Raw genomic sequence first — 16349 nt, forward strand, 5'->3', positions numbered from 1 at the left:
CTTTTATTTAGGTGGTCACTCAGTTTTTCAAATGTACACCACTCGCCAACAGGGGGTGATGCAGCACCCCCAGCACCCCTACTTCCCGCGGCTATGGAAGAAGAAGGAGAAGAAGAAGAACCTCGATCCACTTGGCGTCTCGTCGCTACGGTTCTCTCTCTCTCTGTGTTCCTGAGAAAGTGTGTGTGAGCTCCAGCTCTACTGATCCATCATCTGTGTGTCTGGATAAACCTCCGAATGGACTGTGTGCTCTTTCTTCTGGAGCGTTTACCTCGGACTACATGAGCTAGCTTAGCATGCTAGCTGGACACACGTTAGCAACACTAGTCAGATTGAGAGTTTGATGCAGAGAGAAACGGTGTGTTTAACGGAGTCTGCAGAAAAGGTGATCTAGGAAACATGAGTAAAGTCCAAATGCTGCTGTCGTTGAAGAAGCAGCGAGTCACTGCTGCTAATGAAGAGATATTTGCTCTGTTTGAACAAACAATAGCAGAGCTCGAGGAGGAGCTGTTTCTTTCCAAAGAGGAGAACAAGAGACTCCAGAAGCTTCTGGACGCTGTTTTACAGCCTCTGCTTCGGATCCACAGAGCAGGTCTGTTCCCTTTACCCTTAATTAACACTTTACACTCTTCAGTAGCACTTTATTATCACATTAATAACACTTTAGACCCTTTATCAGCACTTGCTGCAGGTAGCAGATCCTGAAGTAAAAGTACAAACACCACACTGTGAAAATACTCCATTACAAGTTAAAGTACTGCATTCATATCGTAAGTAAAATTATGTAAGTATTATTAGACACATGCACTTTATTATAATAATTGAAATGTATTACGGAAGAGCAAACCTACCAAAATAAATATATTTATAAAAATACATACATTGAATAATATGCCATTTAATGTACTGATTTAAATATGACCCATGCATGTGGGCACTAGTTGGTTAAATGTGACATACATTGATACTAGTTTTAATGTGCTTCTTTATTCAACTTTTCTTTTTAAATGTGTAAAAACAAAACAAATTCTTTGGATTAATTCAAATTGCGGGAGAATAATGTAGAATGATCGAGGGTCGAGTATCTTTCACGGCTCAGGTTTATTGTACAGTAAGTCAAGACATTACAGTAGGCAGCAACCACACAACTCGCGGGCTTACTCTGAAGTAAAGCAGTCCCTCGCATGCCGTAAAGCATGTCGCAACACTGTCATAACAGCCTTAACTCTGTTTGCATTGTATGCATCTGTGACATCTCCCCCTTTTTCCTAGTTATTTAATTTTAAATAACAGTAAAGAGTTTTGACAGATTAGTCACAGCATCTTCCTGTAATAGTAAACAACAGTCAAACTGTGATAGAAAATGTTCATTCAGTCGTACTGACCAACCAAAAGTGTCCTCTGAATACAGGGTAACTTAATGTTGATAAAGATGGGTAACCAATACCTTCAGTAGTGCTGTTATAAAATAAAATTCAAGATGCAAGTTTTCTTTTCTAAACATTGCAGCAGTAATATCACGTGTGCATAACATTGACAATAAACAGAACCCAGAATTCTGCAGACTCAGAGTCCACCTGTGTTTCCCCCCCCCCCCAAAGGCCATAGGTGTTTTTTTTCTCCTTCACCCCCAGAGGTCATTGTGAAACACCCAAAACACTCCTGTCTACTAGGGGTGTAACGGTTCACAAACATTTCGGTTCGGTACGTACCTCGGTTTTTAGGTCACGGTTCGGTACGTTTTCGGTACAGCAGAAAAAATTATCACAAAACATAACATATTTTTTTTAAATTATTATTAAACTGTGAATAATGTATTCACTCACATAAATACAAAATATAATAAAATAAACATTAAGGTGCAGCATTTCGATGAACTGAAATAATCTGTATTTGAACTTTACTGTACTAGTACTCACAAAACATAAACTATTAGTTTTGGGTTTTTAATTATTATTAAACTATGAATATTCACTCAAATAAATATAAAATATAATAAAATAAACATTAAGGTGCAGCTTTTCGATTAAATGAAATAATCTGTATTTGAACTGTACTGTACTAGTACCTAAGCAGCCAGTTTGACATTAGGACTTGCTTGTCATTGTATTTTCATGTTTTTTTAAAGAAAAATGTACTTGTCCACATTCCTTGCCGAAAGGGCAGATCTGCTGGCACTAGCAATGTCTCCTGCTGTGGAGAACACACCCTCTCGCTAGGGACAGAGGTAGTAGCAGATACAGCCAGGTAGCACTTTGCTAACATGGCAACATAAGGATATTTGCCGTTTGTAATAGCTTTGGCTCGGTCTGAAGTTTTTGCGAGTGGTGGAGGCTTAAATGCTAGCGGGAGTTGGGTTTGCACTTCAGTCTTTTGGTACCGGTGATATTCACGTTCGGGGGATGCCTTTTCAAATGAGTGTGCAAGTTTGATGTATTGCCAGCCGCGTAACCAATTTTAGTTGAACAATGCCGACAAACAGCTTTGGTTCGGTCCACCTGTCTTTGTCCGTCATCCTTGTACGTAACTGCGAAACCAAAATGTTCCCAAACCGGAGACTTCAATGATGCTGGAGGATTTTCGTGCTCAACTTTATCTGCGTTCGCCATTTCGACAGTTCCTCAAATTACTGACTACATTGAACGCATCCCTCTGACCAGCTCATCCAATGAAATGACTTGCTCGCTCTATGACGCGTTGATCACAATGGGTGCAAATTACTCTGAATGCTGCGACGCAGCACCTGAGATTACTTCCAAGAAGTTGTTCACGTTCTCAATTTTTTCCGTTTAACATTATATGCGTTCGGTACACTTCGGTACAAACGTGTACCGTACCGAAGGGCCCGTACCGAATAATTTCGGTACGGGTACGTGTACCGTTACACCCCTACTGTCTACAAGTCCAACCTAGTGGCCGGCTTACTGACACGGCCAGACCTGGTCTGAACACGTCCTGGTGTTGGTGTGTGGGTCGTCACCTCACTTGGTTTCAGGGTAACAGTCTCTGGTGTGTTGGCGCTTACAGGCTGGGAAGTTATTACGTTTTAAGCCTGCTGACTCAACACGCTGTAGTACCTTCTCGAGTCTGGCGTCGTGCTGTTCTGTCGATGTCCCATAGACCAGGATATCGTCCATGAAGACTTCAACGCCTTCCAGCCCCTGCAGAGTCTCTAGCATTTTCCGCTGGAAGATCTCAGGCGCACTGGAAATCCCGAAAGGTAACCTTTTGAAACGGTACCTGCCAAACGGTGTTATAAAGGTTGTTAATTTACAGCTGACTGGGTGCAGTGGGATTTGCCAGAACCCACTTGCAGCGTCGAGAGAGGAAAACACAGTTGCACCACTTAGCTTTGCAGTTATTTCATCAGAGGTGGTAAGATGTAGCGCTCTCCTTTGACTGACTCATTCAGTCTTTCCAGGTCCACACAGATCCTGGCTTTGCCTGTGGTTTTCTTTAGAACGGGCACCATAGGAGCACACCATTCAGTTGGCTGTGTTCCCTTCTCGATGACACCGTTCTTCTCCATCCTCTGCAGTTCCTCTTTTACCATCTGTAACATTGGGAAGGCCACACGACGTGCTGTATGCACTGCATATGGTTGAGCCCCATCCTTTCATTGGATTTGAACAGGTTCAGTTGTAGTGTGCCGTGCTCACCAGAGGCTTGAAGGTGTTCACTGGTAGTGAATTTCACTTCATCAACACGCCTCACCAGGTTCATCTCCACTGACGGATCCCGGCTGAGTAGGTTACTGACACTCTGGCCACGGACTACATGTGCTTCAAATAGGTAGTTCTTTCCCTTGTAACTAACTGTAGCATTAAAGCGTCCCAGACACAACAGTTCACCTCCTGGGCTGTCGAATGGGATGTCAGCTGGTTTCAGTGTTTTGGGTGGAGTGAGTGTGTGAAATGCATCCTCGCATAAGACGCTGACATCACCTCCTGTGTCAATTTTAAATTCCATTGGAGTAGAATCCACCTGGAGCTGTACTGTCCACTGCTCTTTCTCATCTGCACTGCACACTGAGCCTAAGAAATAATGGGTCTGCTCAGCCTGTACAGTCCCTGTGACCTCATTCACTGATCTATTGCTGTTTCGGCACACTCTGGCCCAATGTCCTATTTTCTTGCACTTGTGGCATGTAGCTTTAGCTGCAGGACACCCTTCTTCCTTGCTATGCTGTGATTTCCCACATTTACCACATTTCCTTTCACTTCCCCCCCCATTTTCTGTCTTTTGACTTGCCTTGATGTTGTTGAGGTTTCCATTTGTTATTTTTTTCTTTGAATCTCACCTCCTGTACTGATCCCACTGTGTCTTCCTGCAGACTCACTTGTGCTGCGACCTCCTCTGACTGCCTGATGGTCCGTATCGTCAGTGCTAGTGTTAGGTCAGCTGCAGCCTGCGCGAGAGCTCTGTCTCGTTTCCCGACAACAATTCGGTCGCGGATATTCTAATCTCGGCTTACGCCAAACTCACAGTGTTCAGAGAGATCATACAGGGCTCGGATGAAACCCTCTGCCTTCTCCCTTGAGCGCTGGACCCGCTGGTGGAAACATGCCCTCTCGTGGATAACGTTCCTCCTCGGGAAAAAGTACTCGTTGAACTTTCCCACCACAACGGCAACATCATCGCCGTCATCTTCTTCGGCAAAAGTGAAAGACTTGAATATGTTTTCTGCCTGGGAGCGAGTCTGTACCGCTCAAAGCGTTGCCTCCATTCTGGCCATTCAGTCGGCTTATCAAACGAAAAGTTCACTGGGGGATTAAACTTGGCCATTCCGTCGTCTATATTCCTCTACTTTGTCTTGTTTAATTCCTGTGACTCACCGGTCACTTCTGACACCATGTAGAATGATCGAGGGTCGAGTATCTTTCATGACTCAGTAAAGCAGTCCATCGCATGCCGTAAAGCATGTCGTAACACTGTCATAACAGCCTTAACTCTGTATGCATATGTGACAAATAATTCATAAAGAAATCAATGAATAAATATTAGGGATGCTCCAATCGATCGGCCACCGATCAATATCGGCCGATACTCGGGCTCTCTAAAAATGACGTAAAATACATGACACTTTTCTCTGTGCGCGGCAAAACAAGCTCACCAAAATAGCTTCACCAGTCTGGCAGTATTTTAAGGTGTCTGAAAAGGACAATAAAATAGCGGTATGCAACGTGTTTGAAGCAGAAATGATATATATCAAATAGCTATTTGATCTACTTCTGGAACAAGCTAAATTAGTTATACATATGCTTATTCTTCACTGTCGGGTCACTCATTACTGGAGCAGAGAGCAAGAGAGCGAGAGAGAGAGCTTCCGCTTATTTCTCCCGTGTTAACAGTGAAAGTCAAAAGTTAACAGAACAGCGAAGACCACCTGGGGACAAGAATCTGACTCATCACTAACAATGTAATGAAAGTCAAAATGTGTTAAAATGTAGTTTTTTTTACTATAATGGGACAGTAAATACCTGTGTTTTTCAGTTTATCAATATAAGGTAGTGGTTAAATTAAGCAAAATTACAAAATATTTCATTCTTTACTCATATATTGTCTTGCAATTATAAATTTTTTAAACGAGTATTAACAGTATTTTGTATTTGACAGTGATATATAGGCATAACAAAAGTATTTTTAGTTTAATTACAGAAAATGCAGCTAATTTTGCCAACAGAAAATCATTTATTTTTTCGGTTAGTTTTGTTAAATTCACAATTAAAAACTGATAAATAATGTATTCCATTTTTACAGTTTTTTTTTGTTAACCTCTTAAGCCCGGCCCCCCCCCCCCCCCCCGATACCGGGGGGAAAAACGTGTCACTGCAGGAGACAGCATCTGGGGGCTTCTTAATATTTAAAAACCTATGAATTTCTTATACTCAAATAACGGGAAAAAACTCTGAAGATATGAGCCATTTTTACCGAAACAAAACACAAGTCTCACAAGAAGCGTTAGCATTAGCCCTTAGTGAAAACAGACTGATGCTACTTCCGGTGCTAACTAGCAAAAACGATCTTTAAAACTTAATATGGTCTGCACAAACTACATATCAACTGAAAGCTGATACTCCACAGACTATTTTGATATAAGTATCATCACTGTAGGACACAAACTCACTGAGCTATCAGCCAGAACAGAGCAAGAAAACAACAACAGTGTTCTAAATCAAAACAATAATTATGTCTTACCGTTGCTGTTTGGTGATCAAAAATCGTGTTCAAGGGAATACAAACGCTGCTCAAGTTTAATCCAATGTCTCTTTGTCACTTTAGAATTGTTGTTGATAATCCATCATTACATTCATGGCCGCAGAGTAAGGTATAAAGTTTTGCAGTCCGGGGCTCAGGGTGTCTAATGTGCTGTTTACGCAAGCCTCTCTCTCCTTGACGTAAGTTAAAAGCGGGATTACTAACTCTCCCTCCATTCTATTGGCTCTAAAGTTTCAAAAAAGGTGTCAATCACCCAAATCGACCAATGGGTTCCAGAGATAGGATCCTGCGTAGTATGAATAATGCCAGCAGCGGCTGCTTTACGCACAGACTAGCAGCAGAGGCAGCCGCACAACCGCTCCAGCTCAGCAGCAACGAACACAGCAAAGCGACAACACAACGACGAACACAGAGACAACAGCAGGCAACAGAACAGTCAGACAACAACCAGACCCTGATTATGAACTTCAGGAAAGGTATGTACTCTCTCTGTTTGTATCTATTAGTTGTGTATTTGGTGTAATCTATAGTAATGCCACACTCGCAAAATACAACATGGACGCCGCTTTGTTGTTGTAGCGTTATCGTTCCGTGAGAAACTAAAACAATGGGAACATCATGTTGGTGAACGTATAAATAGATTAATTGTATTTCGTGACTATAACACGGCAGTATATAAAAAAAGCTGTATTGTATATCAACCCAGTCTATATATATATATCAGGGTTTCCGCTAGGATTTTTTCTCGCCGGTCAAATGTCCGGGCAGAATTTATTTTACCGGACTAATTTGAAACTTACCGGTCATATTTCAATAATAATAATAGTTGTGTAGCAGAGTTTCCGTAGCAGGTAATTACCGGACTATGAGCAGATATGCTTCAGTTTAAAACTCAGTTCACGGGGCTCATTTTTATATTGCTTCAGTTTATAATCGTAACAGATCGAAAAATTCAGATTCCTTTTTCAATAAATGATTCCACAAACAACAACAACATAATTATTACATTCAAACAAACTACTTGTAGTAGATAACGTACATTATTCAGAAGTTTACATCAACTTTGAATAATAACACGGGAGAAACGGATCCTCTCCCTCCCTCTCTCTCTCCACGTCAGTTTCTCATGCAGCTCGCTAAACAGAGGGCGGGGCTTCAGGTGATCCTGCAGAAGCTGCGTGTCTCGGTCAGACTCAGCAGCTGATCTGATCTCTCTCTCGCTCCGGTTACACTTCACTTGCGTTTATGTCCATATGGATCAGATCCAGCTCTCCTGATCGGCCTTTATAGAGAGCACCGATCAAACTATTAAGAGTGAATATCGGCCGATAATGACCGGCGGCCGATCGATCGGAGCCTCCCTAATTATTACCAGACATTTTGACCGTCAGGTTTTTAATTTACCGGTTTTTTATAATTTTACCAGCTAAAAACCGGTAATCTCTAACGGAAACCCTGATATATATATATATATATATATATATTACTGTTATTCCATCACACGCCAAATAGATGCTCTTTTGTAGTTCGACAGGACATTGACTATAGCAGTTTATAAATAAAGCTGTATTGTATATCAGTCTATATGTATCATGTTTATTTCACACACGCTAAAATGGAGGAATTATTTCTGATTTGAGTTACATTTTTAAAAGAATAAGCCAGTGAAGTAATCAAAGTAATTGTTTTTTCCACATTTGTTTTCACAGTGATGAGGACGAGTATCAAATGGCTTCTGGATCACAGCCATCAACATCTGCCTCATCCGAGCTACGACGGGCATCAGATCAGCCTACAGGTGCCCCAGAGCCATCAACATCCAGCTGCGCCGCTAGACGTCTACACCAGTACTACCCAGCCTCCCATCTGCATCTTCTGATTCAGTGGACCGACTGTCAGGAGGAAAGTGAAAGGGCTGGTGTGTGGCAGACTAAGATTGTTACCGTTCCTGACGCTTGTGGTGGACTACAACAAAAGCAATGAGCTGCGTGGATGTGTCCGATGCTTGATTGGGTACTACAGCGTTCACCACAAAACCATGAATGGTACAAGACTTGTTTTTACCATTTTCTGGACACTGCAGTGGGGACAGCTTCCTTCTCTACAAGGAGCTGTACACAAGATGAGGGGTGACCCCTGGCAGGATGAAGCCACACACCCAGAAGTCCTTCAGGGAGCAGCTTGCTGCAGACACGAGGGGTGAAGTCCTGCAGCACCACCACCACTCCCCCCCTCATCACTGCATTCCCAAGTATTATGGGGAAGATGCCACCCGCGCTAAGGAGGGTGCTCACAACGGTGAAGACCTATCTACTGCACTAAGTGCCTGGTGCCTCAATTCAAAAACCACTAACCACATTCAGGTTGTGGAAATTCTTTCTTTTTTGCCAGGTGTTTACAAAAAATGCTTGTGGTGTTATTCGGTTTTAGTGTAGTTTTTTAGTGTGTTATTCTTTAAATAAATCTGCTCCTGTTGGGACTAATTTATCCTATGTTTCCTAATTTGTATTGTGTAAGTAAACATTCCTATAAGTGTTAGTCTGGTGATAAACATGTAAGGACTGCGGCAAAGTCCACACACACACACACACACACACACACACACACACACACACACACACACACACACACACACCACACACACACACACACACACACACACCATTTACATTAAAAAAAAATGTAATTTAAAAAAAATATTTTTTTATAAAAACACTTGTATTGATGGAATGATTACCTATAGTGATAATAAAATTATTTTTACAGTATGGTACCTAATGTAACTTGTTTTGCATCAATCTTGATACAGGGTACTTATTATATGTTCTACTTTGGATTACTAAAGCTTTTAGTCTACCATACCATCATTCAAGCGTGGTTTTCACTATGAGTAATGGTTTTTTTTTTGGCGGAGTTAAGAATTTACCTTTTTTTACTATGTTCCATCTGAATTTACTCTGACACAGAAACATCTATATTGATTCCGACACTTCTACATCCAACTCACAGATGTAACCTTACTTTGATAAAAGAAATTATTCATATAACCCTTTTAGAAGTTAAGTTATAGTCATTTGTTTTGGGCATAGCATTTTCGAGCCTGAAACCTGAAAAACAGGCTCAGGGCTTAAGAGGTTAAAATACATGACACATTTCAATAAACCGTTTATTCTTGTAAATTGATTATGATTTCCTGTAATTATGAAATACACTTTTTTTTTACAGTGTGTTACTGTATATAAAAAACACATTTGAACATTTAGCAGGTTCCCTCATCCATAATAATTTATACAAGCGCAACTTCGAACATGTACAGCAGTAAAATGCAACATACAAAATAATCAAGAAAACAACATAAATTAAACACTGACAGGGAACATTTTACTGCACCATCATTACTGTTTCATAAGAAGGTGCCGTCAAATGTTCTGTTAATACTTGCATACTTTTACTTAAATAAGGTTTGAATGCAGGATTTTAATTTGTAACGGAGTATTTTCATTCTATACTGTAGGCGTAGTGTATCTGTGAACGATCGCAAATAAAATTCATTGTTTACATTGCGGCTTGTGCTATGCCAGAAGAAAAAACCCTTTTACATTTTGAACTGGAAGTGGAAAGGGGCTGGGCTACATGAGGTGACTTGAGCCAACACAAATACACAATGGGTGGGACTAAGAAAGATAATGTGAAAATATAAAAACAAAGGCATTAATTAGGGCTGCAAAATGTCTCCCATTGTAATGGTGATGAGGTTTTTAAATGCTAACACTTAACAGTTTGTTCTGACTGTGTTTCCTGTTTCCTGCAGATGTCCAGCAGCTGGTGGTGGTTAAAGAAGAGCTTCTCCATGACCAGCAAGAGTGGAGCACCAGTCTGGACCAGGAGGACCCAGAGCCCCCCCACACATTAAGCAGGAACAGGAGGGAGAGCAGCTTCAGGAGCTGGAGGAGGCTGATATCACCAAGTCCACTTGCACTCCTGACCCTGTGAAGAGTGAAGATGATGAAGAGAAACCTCAGTCCTCTCAGCCTCATCAAAGACAAACTGAACACATGGAAACAGAAGCTGATGGAGATGACTGTCGAGGACCAGAACCAGCCAGAAACTCAGATCCAGAGAGCAGTTTACAATCAAAGACTGAGGACCACACTGAAGACTCTTCTGAACCTGACACTGGAGACTCTTCTGAACCTGACTCTGAAGACTCTTCTGAACCTGACACTGAAGACAGTGCTGATTGGAAAGAGACCAGAGAACCTGCATCAGGCTCAAACTCACTGAAAATAGACATGAATCTGTCAGTGATCCACAACATAGTGCTGCAAAGAAACCATTCAGCTGCTCAGTCTGTAAGAAAGCTTTTTCATTCAGTGGAGAATTAAAGGCACACATGAGAGTCCACCCAGGAGAGAAACCATTCAGCTGCTCAGTCTGTAAGAAAGCTTTTCCACAGATTGGATATTTAAAGAAACACATGATAGTCCACACAGGAGAGAAACCATTCAGCTGCTCAGTCTGTAAGATAGCTTTTCTACGGAGTGGAGATTTACAGGCACACATGAGAGTCCACACAGGAGATAAACCATTCAGCTGCTCAGTCTGTAAGAAAGCTTTTCCACAGAGTGGATATTTAAAGAAACACATGAGAGTCCACACAGGAGATAAACCATTCACCTGCTCAGTCTGTAAGAAAGCTTTTTCACTTAGTGGAAACTTAAAGAGACACATGAGAGTCCACACAGGAGAGAAACCATTCAGCTGCTCAGTCTGTAAGAAAGCTTTTCCACAGAGAGGATATTTAAAGATACACATGATAATCCATACAGGAGAGAAACCACATAGCTGCTCAGTCTGTAAGAAAGGTTTTTCAACGAGTGGATATTTAAAGATACACATGAGAATCCACACAGGAGAGAAACCACTCACCTGTACAGTCTGTAAGAAAGGTTTTTCACAGATTGGACATCTAAAGTCACATATGAGAATCCACACAGGAGAGGAAAAATAGATCTGCGAAGTTTGTGACAAAATATTTAAATGGCGTAACGTTTAAAAAGACCAAGTGTGTTGGTAAGGGAATACATTTGTCTATTTTGTATCCTGATGACCTAATGCCGTTACATGTAATACGTTACTCCCTAAGCCTGTTTTCACCCACCTGCAACCGATTCGCTAATAATCACAAATGTTTATTTCTTCGACCCCTTGAGACTATTTCTTGTTTAATAATGGTTACATCTCCTCAGGACCAGTGTTGGGACTAACGCGTTACTCTAACGCAACTACTTTTTGCGGTAACTAATAGGGTTACTAGTTACCTATTCCCATTCAGTAACGCCGTTATAGTCACTGTGATTTAAATGGGTGCGTTACTGCGTTACATTATGTGATGGAACTGAACCGAATCTCCCAGCGGATGTAACTTACAGGCGAATACAGCGATGTTCTCTCACAATACCATGTAAAAGTGAAAGTAACCAGAGAGGAGTGATGATTGGTTAACGCTAGGGGTTTCACAACTACCAATATTTACTAGTCGACACGTTTTTCAAAATAGCAGTCGACTAGTCGTTACGTCATAATAAAGACACACAAAGAGAGGTGTCCAACTGTAATTTATATTGGAACTCATACAGTTACATTACACACTGCATTTTAATTTGTGTTACATGGCTGAGTAAATAACAAACAGTAACTGGACTTAGTAATTAACAAACAGTAACTGGACTCACCAAAATCGACAGCAAAAACTCTGTTTACTGAAATACCACGTAAATCCAGTGCGCAACACTTTACTCGCTGTCCTCCACGATAACGTCCACCTTTCCAGATTTTGGTTTGCGTTGAGGAACACCAACGCATCGACATGTGAGGGAAGGAGGCTTGACCGCTTTCGGGTGACAGTGTTGCCTGCCAGGGGAAAAACCCTCTCACTCGGGGTGCCTGTGGTGCCGCTGGAATAGCTAGGTAGCTCCTCGAAAGCTTGGCTAAACGGGGGACGCGATGCGCGTTTTCGGCCCACCACTCCAGTGGGTTATTCACTGTGGGGATATGCAGTGTCCGCTGGCAGTAATCCCGTAGCTCATCATCCGCATCACTGTAGACCCGTTTCATGTTGCTGCTCGTCTGCCTCTGTCCTGTGCTGACGCCGGTCCGTTGCTCACTGGTGTTAGCATTACTGCTAGTGCTAGCTGTCGGCAGCGGGTGTCTCATCTTCAGATGGTTGCGCATAGCAGATGTCATTTCATTTCATTTCAAACCTTTATTTAACCAGATTGGTCCCATTGATGTATTTGTGTTGTACAGCTGTACACAACTGACACTTCACTGTGGAGTTGGTTACATCTTTGTTGAAGTACTGCCATACATAAGAATGTCGGACAAGTTTTGGAGCATTTTGCAGCACCTCGTTTACCTCCATTTTGTTCACGACTAGTTGACTAGGGCCTACAGCGCCGACTAGTGGTAAAGGTAGTCGACTAGTCGATTAGTTGGTGGTGAAACCCCTAGTTAACGCGCGGTTCGGTGGCATGGGTAACATTCAGGGTAAGCCAAGCAGAGACAGAGTTGGGCGGGTCTTGCCTTATGGGGAAAATACACATACACGAACACTTGCTAATGTTAACACAAACACACGGCAACGCTCACCACCAGCACACACACACAATGGCAGATGCAAGTATCAGCGAGAGCAGCAGCGCATTTGCAACTTGGAAATATAACCACTATTTTCAATTTGTGTGGATTGTTGAGAGCTTCTAGTATGAAGTAAATGAAAGTTAATTATAAATCATATGATCAATCATATTCTTGTATGAATCCATGAGGAGAATGCTTCTTGATGGTTTTTGAATATGTATGTATGCTTACAATTTTAGTTGTTGCTGTTTGATAACTTTGCGTTTTAAAAAGAGGGTGTTGAGAGCTTCATAGTATGTTGAATACTTAAAACGAAAGTTAGTTGTAATCAAATATAATCAATTATATTCTTGTATAACCCACAATGAAAATGCTTCATATTTTAGGTTTTTCTATATTTACAGCATAAACAAAACAAAGTGGTTTGTTAAGATTGAGTGTAAGACCTATAATGATTTATGCCCTACTCTCTGATAAGAGAGTAGGCAGGTTCTTTCTTCTCCTCTCACAGCAGGGAGGGGGGCTCCGGACTTAAGGAGAAACACATTGAGGCCTCAAAAGGGTGGTTATGTCATAGTCATAGAATATGTCTAGTCATGTTTTTTCACAAACTTGGGAAGGTGTGTCTTATGCCATAGCCAATGGAATATGGTTGGGTATAGAGGAGGTGTTTGTGGGTTTCTATCCGTTTTTTTGAGCATAAAAAGACTTTTTTGGATTTCGGGGGGAGAGGGGGAAACCCCTGGTATACTCTCCTGGTAAGCTCTGTCCTTCAGAGCTGGGTTAATAGTTCTCGGTAAGGTTCTCTCAAACTTGGTAAATATCTCTTGAATTTCTTGGTTGAAATGCTGAGTGAATTTCTTGGATGAAATGCTGAGTGAATTTCTTTGAATGCTGAGTGAATTTCTTTGTTTGCTGAGTGGAATGATTTGATGGGAGATGTGTTTGAGTATTAGTACCCGCCACCTGTGAGGACCTTCCTCCGAATTCATGTGGATAGGAATGGGTTTTGAATGTTAGTACCCGCCATCTGTGACGGAAAAAAGGTATAGAATTGATGTGAATTGATTTGGTGAAAGTGCTTTTTATTATCACCGGTCTTTTGATGAGGAAATGCCTCTAAATTATATCGGGAGATTTTGAAATGTCACAACTGAATTGGGTAATAAATGTAAGACTGTGAATTAAAGTTTCATATTTGAACATGATCACAGCATCATTTTTTTTAGTATGATTATAATGTTGTAAAGAGAGAAGGTAAAAACCCTGTATTAGTTTGGACCTATTTTTTAGAGCCGGGACTCGATTAAAAAAATTAATCTAATTAATTAGAGGCTTTGTAATTAATTAATCGAAATTAATTGCATTTTTAATCAAATATACATATTTGACCTGAGAACAGTGAGAAGCAATTTTCACATGGATTTTACTCCAAGTGGAGTGCAATCCAGTGAGCCAGGGAGTTGGTTATTTTCTCAGACGTGGACTTACTTATCCTGGCCCTGACACCAGTCTAGTTGAGTGTGGGTTGGGTCAGGGTGTGGTTCCTTGCACTCGGAGTCGGGCTAACGTCCACGCTAGCTGCTACATGCTTTGCATTTAGGTGATACTTTAGGCTTGATGTGCTGCGGTGATATGCAAATTCTTTTTTGCATAATTTGCACACAACCGTGCTCTTATCGACGCTTCCATCCGTCCGTTTTTTTAAAACAAAGTTCCCATCCACGGGGCCGACCAAAGCGTCTCATCAGCTTGTTCGTTCATGTTTGACTATTGTTCACCGTGGTTTGTTGTTGTTTGAAGTCCCATGCTGAAGTCATGAACGTTAGTTGGTGCTCCAGTATAATCGGTACGCCTGAAACTCATCCAGTAAGAAACGTTCCGCTGTGCAAAAATAAGTGCGATTAAAGTGCGATTAAAATTGCTCAGGGGGTGCTGCTAAAAGTGGGGAGGGGGCCACTTCGGCTGTCAGCGATACGAGCCGCATACATTGTTTGTTAAAGGCGAGACACCACAGGGGTCAGGGGTCTTAAACCAAGAAACGAAATCTCATTGGCTGGTGTCAATTTCTGACAACGTGATTCGTTCGGATGCGTCACGTGGTGTGCTAAAACACTTCCTACACTTTCCGCTAGAAATGTAAATCTCAAAATGGCAAAAGAATGGCGAAAAAAACGTTCACAGAGAAGACAACAACAATTGTCACTTGCACGAAGCAAGGTTATACAAAAAACAAATGACCCCGAACATGAAATGCCTTCACGGAGTGCGTCGAGGCGCAAGCTGTCATCCAAAGAACAGGAGGGTTTAGCTCGCGCCTCAAGGCAATATTAAAAGGTCGTTTTCTCAAAATGAGTTTTTTCTCCTACTCTGAGTCCGAAATTTCCACTTCAGTAGCACTTACATACACCAAACCTTCCAGTTATATTTATATCAATATTATGAAGGCTTTTACAGAAGGGTTTGTTCATATATCATTCATAGCCTGAATTATATAAGATTGTATACCTAGAATTTAGAAACATGGCAAAATTTGATATTTTAGGGCTGTTGACAGTATTTTCTGATTTATGGAGTGATAAAAAGAGATATCCAAAATCCCTTCTGTAAAAGCCTTAGATACTAATATGACTACAAAATGAAACGAGAATTTTGAACCTGGCTTTATCCAAAGTTCAGATTTCGGTTCCTGAAATGTGTTAAATATGCGCACATTTAATGAGATAATAGATAATTTGCATATTCAGAAAACTTGTAATCCAAGAAAAAATTGCCTCATTGTAGGTAATTAACTGTAGAAATGTCTAGCTGATATCTTTAAGTGAAAAAAAAATTACCCTATTCACCTGGGGTGTCTCGCCTCTGTTAGGCTTAATCAGAGTTGGGTACTGTAATAATATTACTTTGTCGGTAACGGAGTAGTGTAACGCGCTACTTTTATAATTCGGTAATCACACTACAGTTACTAACATTGCCCCGACACGCGTTACTTCGTTACTTTCTAAAATCAGTCATAATCAAACCTCAACAAACACCTGCAAAGAACACATGCTAAGGTGAAGCTAACGCACATAGCTGTTGTTTATTTATATCACACACGTAGTCTGTTCTTCTTCTCTGTTTTCCGTTTGTTGCCTGTTTTGAATGACGAATACACACTACCGCCGCCTGCTGGTAAGGAGAGTTATTGCCACCTACGCATGCGCAGTTCGTACGTGCTCGGCTGAAGTCTTTGCGGTGTGCTCCAGTCTGGCTCCAGTGCAACATGGCCAACACGCAGGAGAACACGCTGACGCAACAGCGTGAGCAGAGGTAGACTGCGCAAAATATACAGATAGCAGGAGACAGAGGACAGCCACGGTCAGATAGGAAAACATTCAGGATCTGGATCAGTCTTATGCGACAATGGAAACTGAACTAAACATGAACATTTGAAACTTTAGCAGTCTGCGTGATCTGACTGTAGGGAGCAGCGGGCCGGCCCTGCG

General features: G+C 41.4%; 1 protein-coding gene across 1 annotated transcript; it reads left to right on the top strand.

Annotated features, from left to right (window-relative positions):
* Window positions 1-312: 312 nt before the first annotated feature.
* Window positions 313-11958, top strand: LOC139433411 (zinc finger protein 570-like). The gene is made up of 3 exons (XM_071202413.1): window positions 313-592; window positions 10031-10132; window positions 10470-11958. Exons 1-3 carry the CDS (start codon window positions 400-402, stop codon window positions 11228-11230), a joined length of 1056 nt encoding a protein of 351 aa, XP_071058514.1. The 5' UTR covers window positions 313-399; the 3' UTR covers window positions 11231-11958.
* The last annotated feature ends 4391 nt before the right edge of the window (window positions 11959-16349 follow it).

This window comes from Pseudochaenichthys georgianus, unplaced genomic scaffold (genome assembly GCF_902827115.2).
Source record: "Pseudochaenichthys georgianus unplaced genomic scaffold, fPseGeo1.2 scaffold_423_arrow_ctg1, whole genome shotgun sequence".
Lineage (NCBI taxonomy): Eukaryota > Metazoa > Chordata > Actinopteri > Perciformes > Channichthyidae > Pseudochaenichthys > Pseudochaenichthys georgianus.